The sequence below is a fragment of the Puccinia triticina genome, chromosome 18A, assembly GCF_026914185.1.
Source record: "Puccinia triticina chromosome 18A, complete sequence".
NCBI lineage: Eukaryota > Fungi > Basidiomycota > Pucciniomycetes > Pucciniales > Pucciniaceae > Puccinia > Puccinia triticina.
Window position 1 is genome coordinate 2,267,293 of NC_070575.1, and position 7,518 is coordinate 2,274,810.

A 7,518-nucleotide genomic window follows, 5' to 3' on the forward strand; every position below is an offset into this window, starting at 1 on the left:
ACCCCGCAAACCTGGGTTATGCAAAGTGACCTGCATGCACGCACGGGTCTACTTTGAAACCCTCTAGTAAATGATTGGAGGAATCCCCGTGCAATGGGTGACTGCCTGTCAAGATCTGAGGGCCTCCCAAAAGTGATCTGGAGCCCCGTAAGCCAGATTTCCCTGCCAAAATCCAGCCTTTTTGGGTCTATATCCACAACTGCAAGGGTCTCAGATGTGAAGGGAAGTCATCCAATCTGGGACCCCTGCAGAGCTTGGTTTAGGCCCAAAAAGTCTAGAGTTTTGCGGGGAAATCTAGGGCCCAAAAAGCTACATAGATTTCCCTGCAAAAATCTAGACTTTTCGGGTCCAAAGCAACATCTGCAAGGGTCCCAGATCCAGTTACCCACTCTTGGACAATTCCAAAATCACAAGGCCAAAGTGATCCGGCCCTCATGTTGAGGTTGCTTAAGCTGCACACCTTATATGAAACCGTCTGCAGGCTGTTGAGACCAAGATTGAGGATCCCAGTGATCGAAGACTAGAGATGGAGGGTCTTAATCTATGTTGGTGAATATTTTTAGTGTAAAAGGTTCCAACCAAGCGATGTCCACTTTCTGGGCCTGGTCGCTCCGAGGTCTGAGGGGAGCTCACCCTCAAACATGGCTCGTCGATGGCCTCCTTGGCCTAGCCCCTGCCAGTCTGAAACAGGCGGATGAGTGTGTTGGTGGGTCGCCGCGAAGGCTGGGCCCCCCCATTTGAAATATCCACCACCAACCAGACCAGCCAGCAACGAGCGACCGCCGGCCGCCGAAGGATGACGACCGCCCCGCCTGGCCACACCCAGACCCGGAACACCCGCCACCGCACCCGGCGGCGAAAAGCCCTCCCGCTCATGGCGCCCATCTCCTGCGGCCTGCTCGCCGTCCTCCTCCTCCTGCTCGTCCGCCACGCCGAGGCACGCATGTCCGCCGGAAGGAAACTCGAACTCAGGTACCCAGTCAGCACCAGCCCCTCGCTCACACCGTGCTAACACCGGGGCCTTTTGTTGCAGGGATTTGGTCAAGAAGACGTGGTACCACGGCTTTGATCATTACATGAAGCACGCCTATCCGGACGACGAAGTACGTCCGTCTCTCTCTCTCTCTTTCACCAAGCCATGGTCACTGACCAGGCGGGGGATCTTGTCCGCAGCTGCGGCCGTTATCGTGCACAGGAATGGGATACGACCACGAAAACCCGTGAGTGACTGCAAGCCCGCATTTGATCGGCCGAGCGGGGCCAGCAAGGCTCCGAGCGGCGAACCCTGACGCCCCGCTCCATGTGCGAAAACCCACAGAAACAACCACGAGACGAACGATGTGCTGGGCGACTTCTCGATGACCCTGATCGACGTCCTGGACACCTTTGTCGCGCTGGGGGACCGGGCGAACTTCCGGCTGGCGGTGATCCGGATCGTCGAGCAGATGGCCAGCTTCGACCTGGACTCCAAGGTGCAGGTCTTCGAGACCACCATCCGGGTCCTCGGCGGGCTCCTGAGCGGCCATCTGTTCGCCAAAGACCCCGATAACCTCTGGGGATTCCGCATCGATGGATACGACGACCAGTTGCTCGTCTTGGCCAAAGACCTCGCCGACCGCTTGGTGCCCGCCTTCCAGGCCTCCCCCACGGGCATCCCCTATGCTCGCGTGCGTCTCTCCCCACCACCACCCTCACTCGTATAGATATCCCACAACCACTCAACGGGCTCCAGTTTCTTTCTGTTCTCAGATCAATCTGAGACACGGCGTCCTGCAAGGAGAAGGCACCGAAACATGCACGGCGGGCGCCGGCTCATTGCTGCTCGAGTTCGCCACGCTCTCGCGCCTGCTTGGCGACCCGGTCTACGAGGTCCGTTTCCCGCCCTGCAGTCATCCCGCCCATCCCGACTGAATCCCGCCCTATTTTCTCTCCCCCCCCCCCCCCCCCCCCCCCCCCCCCCCTTCATCTCACAGAACGTGGCCAAAAAGGCGTTCTATGCGTTGTGGGACCGGCGCTCCGCAATCAACCTGTTCGGCAACACGATCGACATCCAGACTGGTGTTGGCCCCGCTCATCCATCCAACTCCGATCTGGCCTGTCCAAGCGCTGATCACCGGCCACTTTCTGTCCCCCTTTCTCGCTCTGTGTGTGTGTAGTATTGGGCATATGGGGTCTCGAGCATCGGCGCGGGCATCGACTCCTTCTACGAATACATCCTCAAGTCCCACGTCTTGTTGCAGGACGACTCGTTCCTGGAGATGTGGAACCAGGCGTACAAAGCGGTGATGACGTACATGCGCTCGCCCGACGGGTTCTGGGTATGCCCACCATCCCCTTTCTTGCAGTCCTGGTCCACAGCTCCTTCAACAAGTCTCATTTCGGCTTTTCTGCTGAAAAGTGTTGAGCGCCCTGTTTTGTTTTTCCTGGTGGGCGTTGATAGTATCGCGGCGTGAACATGCAGACGGGGGCTGTGGCGACGACAACGATCGACTCGCTGTCGGCCTTTTGGCCCGGCCTGCAGGTGCTTGCTGGGGACATCGAGGCAGCGATCCAGTCGCACATGACATATGCCAATCTATGGGCCAGGTGCGCAACACACCTCTGCATTTACTCCACGTTTCTGGATTCTCACAAGCTGTCTTTTCGTCTCTCTCTCTCTCTCTCCCCTTTTTGTCTGAATGAAACCCTCAGATATTCAGGGATCCCCGAAGTGTTTGATGTCCACAAGAAACAAGCGACGTCATTGGGGTATCCTCTCCGGCCCGAATTCGTGGAGAGCAACTACTTCCTCTATCGGGCGACGAAGGACGAGTATTATCTGGATGTGGCCGAGCGTGTCATCACTGATCTCGTCAATCGGACCTGGGTCGATTGCGGCCTGGCCTCCATCGCAAATCTCCTCACGGGTCTGTCTCTCGTCTCACAATGGGAATCAAGCCCTCCGAATTGATCCCGTTGGTTTTTTGATGCAGGCAAGCTCGAAGATCGGCAGCATTCATTCATGTTGTCCGAGACACTCAAATATCTGTGTACGTCCCCCACAGCTCTGCTCTATCAAGCCACCTCTCGTTTAGCTGATCTGAGAGAGGAGACCGTTCCAGACCTCACCTTCGACGAAGACAACCCTATCAACCATGCGGATCAGCCATTTGTGTTTACCACCGAGGGACACATTCTGTACATCCCAGATGCCCAAGACATGCCGGAAAACCTTGGCCGTCGTACGGGCTGGGAAGAGCGGGAATCGCTGGAGAGTGATCGAGTGGCCTGGACGGCCCCACCGCGGAACCGGACGCGGCGGGCGTCGGTGGCGCAGACCTGCTCGGTCTTCGCGCCGTCGCTGCAGAGCGCCAAGCATTCGAACCCCCTGATGCTCTCGATCACCGGCCGGTCCGACTTCGACTACGCCCGGATGATCACGGGCAGTCTGGATGCGCCGATCAACTCGACCCACGCCGTCGACCGACTCGACGAGCGCTGGGCGAGCTGCGGGATGTGCGAGGTGCCGGTCGCGGATGTAAGGACCCTCAGCGATCTCTTGCCTCTCCTCAAATCCTCCCCCTCTCCCCATCTCAACCTCAAACTCAACCTGATTTAGAATAATCTAATTCGCCCCCACATCCACTCCTTGTCGTTCACTCTAGCTGTGTGGAGACCTCCCTGCCTATCCTTCCGTCTTTTCCCCCTTCTTTATCTACTCGTGCTTATTGGCGCTGTGGCTTTCTGCTTGTTGAAGCTGCCCATTGTCCAGCCAAAATGAAATATCAACAGGGTCTCCCTCCCTTCAATCAAACCAGGTATACCCAACTGGTGTCAATCCCTCATCCCAGCTGAAACCCGCTCCCGGATCCATTCCGCTTCTCTCATCAATCCTTTATCTTCTGCTTTGATTGCGTGGCTTGGATTTTGACTTTTTTTCTTTCTGTTGAAGGATCATCTGATTGAATTGATTTTCAGTCATTCGGCGGAGGACATCGAGAGAAACCCCGGCCCGGATAAAGTCGAGTTCTTCGGACCCTCCTCAGCATCATCAGCACCTGGAACTGGACCCCCAGAGCCGAAGAGGAATATGGTCCCATTGGACTCGCATGCTTCCTTCGAGTCCTCCCCCTCATCGCCCGCTTTCGTCCTGGTCAAGAACCTCACCGGCCTGACGTTCTCCTTGAGGAAGCGGTTCGATCAAGACAGCTACGAGATCGTCAAAGGTAAGATAATCATTTGCTTCCTTTCTTCCGTGACAAAAGACATGCGTTCAGACAAACTGATTGACAACGGAATGTGTGATTCAGTTGGCGCGTATGAGCTATCGCCCAAGACTCAAGTGGTCCTGTCAGATCCATATGCGATCAAAGTGCTCCAGCCGCAAAACGAAAGCGAACAGGTCTCGCAACGAGACCGAGATCATTTGACCGGGATCCGGGTGTACTACGAGGGTTCGGTGATCAGTCAGGAGCCTTCACAAGACATGGTCTCGATGTCGCGGGCAGTGATGATGGCCACGTTCGGCCCAGACGTGCGGAAGAACGGCTCGACGGATCTTTCGCTGGGCAATCTGCCATTGGAAGTCGTCGGCTTGAACCCGCCCAACGAATACGGCTGCATGCCGATCCCCGCCCCCGGATTCGCCCCGACGCGGGAGCGACCGGAAGACGTCAGGGGCAAGGTGCTCCTGGTCAAGCGCGGCGAATGCACGTTTGCCGACAAGGTGGAGGCCGCGGTGGCTGCGGGGGCCAGGGCGATCATCGTGGCCAACGAGGACGACACCCTGCTGATCCCCACCTCCGACCGGATCCAGTCTCGCGACGCGAAGGAGAACCTGGTCCTCACCCACTCCGCGCCTCCTCCCTCGTCCTCGGAGGCTCCCGCGCCAACCGAGCAGCTGTCGACGCCTGTCGACGTCCACCATCACCACGAGAAGCTCAAATCTATCCCGCTCTTGTTCTCCACCCTCGAGACCGGCAGGTCGATCGGCACCATGCTTGCCAATCGACAGCCCCTTCTCCCCGGATCGCTCCGAAATAGAAAGCTGCTCATCGAAATCGTCGACAACCCCCTCGACTTGCTCACGCATCCCGAAACTACCTCGGCTACTCCCATTCACCATCAGCCCATCGACGATCCTTCCAAATATATCGTCATTAACGGCTACAAACTCTCTAATTTGATCTTGAAAAAATAAACACCAAAATGCGCCGCTTGATGGCTCTAATCCTTTGCGTCTTTTTTCTCCGGGGGCGGGGGCTCGACAGCTGAGATCAGCGATTCGAGAGTGTCTATGTAAACATGTGTATATACATACATCTTCCTGCTTATCGAGCGTATTCCTCTGATTTTTCTAGATACTGATCCCCTCCTAGCCGCGCATTGTCCATACTTTCCAGCCCCCTTTCTTGTCTCCTTGCGTCCACTCCTGCGTCTCGTCGTCATCGTCCATGTATACACATCCCGCCTCGTCCTGGCGTTGCATCACATAGATACCTGCTTCTTTCAAGGCGCGCGTTCTCGCGGTCCGCTTCCACGCAGATAGACGACGGAGAATCTCGCGAGGCATGGCGCGCCATCTTCTTCCGCGCTGAGATGTTTTGTCAACACGTAAATAGCCCTTGCTTTGGGTGGTATAGACGGCCTGCCAATGTTTCTCTGCTCAGCTATCCATAGAGACAATAGCACTACAAGAAAAACTCACCCAATTGACGGCAGTTGACATGAGCCCTTGTAGGCTTGTTCTGACTCCACCCAAGCACTCAACAGTCTTTTGTTGCACACTCCCTGTGCATTGAAGCTTGGTTGACACATGCCTTGACAAAGGCTTGAGTAGCACCACAACCTTCCCCAGCACTCTTGCATGTCAGCTGCTTGCAGTTACGGGACTTTTTCTTGCAGTGCAGGGAGTTTTAATGGTGGCCAGGTGTGACTTGCATGCACTACACCCCCTAAGCCTGCTTGAATGTTTTTCTGAAATTTGGTGTTCAAGAAAAGCCTTGCACATCCACTTGCAAAAGTGCATGCAAGTTGTGCATGGCCAACTTTGAATCCTCAAGAGCTAGCTCACTGCCAGCATATTTGGCTGGGATGAAGTCATCCCAGTTCAACTGGGATGCACTCAACCAATTTAAAATGGCTAATCTCAACCAATGAAATATAAACCCATTTCATCAGTTGAGACCAACCAAGTTTGAATTGGTTCAGTTCATCCCAATTTAACTGGGATAACCTCAACCCAGCCAATTATGCTGGCAGTGTGCAATCAATATGTCCAGTAAATAGGCTGCAAACAGGCCAGGTTGGGCCAAGTTACCATGCCTATACTCAAGTCCATATATCAAAGCAAGCAGGTTTTTATCTTTCTACAACTAATGTGTATTTACCCTTGCTGCTTTTCTGGCATACTGTTATGAGCTGCGCCAGCGTGCCGTAGACTGCCCCAGGGGACATGTCACTGTTGTATCTCCATGTCACAGATCCCTCAGTTAGGAGGGAGCCGGGGAGATATCCACACACTCTCCTCATCCAGCAATCTACTTACTCAAGGATCAGTACTAAGAACAGACCTTCTTCCAGTATCCGCGGCCATTACATATTGCTGGATCTCATCAAAGGAACGAGATCAGACTAGAACCAGAACCAAACCAGAAAGAGCCCAAAGAACCAACCAGAAGAAACCAGAAACTAGCAAAACTAAACAATCAGAACCAAGAATCCCCGACTGACATGGACCCTGCGGCACTTCAGCAACAATTGGCCGACCTCATGGCAGTTGTCAACGAGGAGCGCAAGTTACGCCGTCAAGCGGAGGAGGCGCGACAGGAGGCAGAGAACGGTTGCCAGCAGGCTGAAGCAGCACTGCAAGCAGTTGCCCCACTAGAGATGGCCACAGGTACCCAGCACCTGCGGGTGGGTACCCCTCCCTGTCCTCGGGTACCCCCCCCCCCCCCTGGGGGTGCCGTGTGTTGAGTTGTCTGTTAGTCTGCTACCATGATGTATCACCACAGTATGGAGGGCTGTTGGATTGACCCATGAGCACTACCAACCAACCACCCAGCTGGCAGCCACAAGCGTCTGTAGCCTAGTTGGTAAAGGCAGCACTCCAGTGTGTGTCTCAGCATAGCTGAGGTCGTGAGATCGACTCTCACCAGACACATCTTCATTTTACAGTCTCCACACCGTGTACGGGTACGGGTCTGTGAAATATGGCTGAAAAAGATCAAGTACCCGTTCAGGCACCCGTCGCTGAGTTCTCCAATCCTGGAGAGCAACAACCTGTACACGGCACCTGAACTCAACCTCATACACCATGAAACAATCAAGAAAGAGACCACGCTGCCAGACCTCAAATTCACCGACTTCCTCGCCTCCAGGACCGTCAGATGGTCAGACCAAAGCAAATCAAGCAGATATCTTGGTTGCAAATAATGATGTCACAGATTACCTTGACTAGCTCTCCAAGAAAAGCCCCTCGGACCAGCCAGCCTATCACCAGTCGGGAAATCTCTGATCCTGAAGAGCTTGGTAAGCTTT

The 7,518-nt window shown here is 54.9% G+C and overlaps 1 protein-coding gene across 1 annotated transcript; it reads left to right on the plus strand.

The window, feature by feature from the left end:
- Window positions 1–943: 943 nt before the first annotated feature.
- Window positions 944–5,179, plus strand: PtA15_18A282 (uncharacterized protein; the record flags this gene model as incomplete). The annotated part of the gene is made up of 14 exons (XM_053164806.1): window positions 944–972; window positions 1,034–1,103; window positions 1,174–1,220; window positions 1,319–1,667; window positions 1,750–1,869; window positions 1,974–2,060; window positions 2,157–2,318; window positions 2,441–2,586; window positions 2,692–2,906; window positions 2,973–3,029; window positions 3,102–3,517; window positions 3,932–4,205; window positions 4,290–4,804; window positions 4,880–5,179. 14 exons carry the CDS (start codon window positions 944–946, stop codon window positions 5,177–5,179), a joined length of 2,787 nt encoding a protein of 928 aa, XP_053028779.1.
- Between the last annotated feature and the right edge of the window lie 2,339 nt (window positions 5,180–7,518).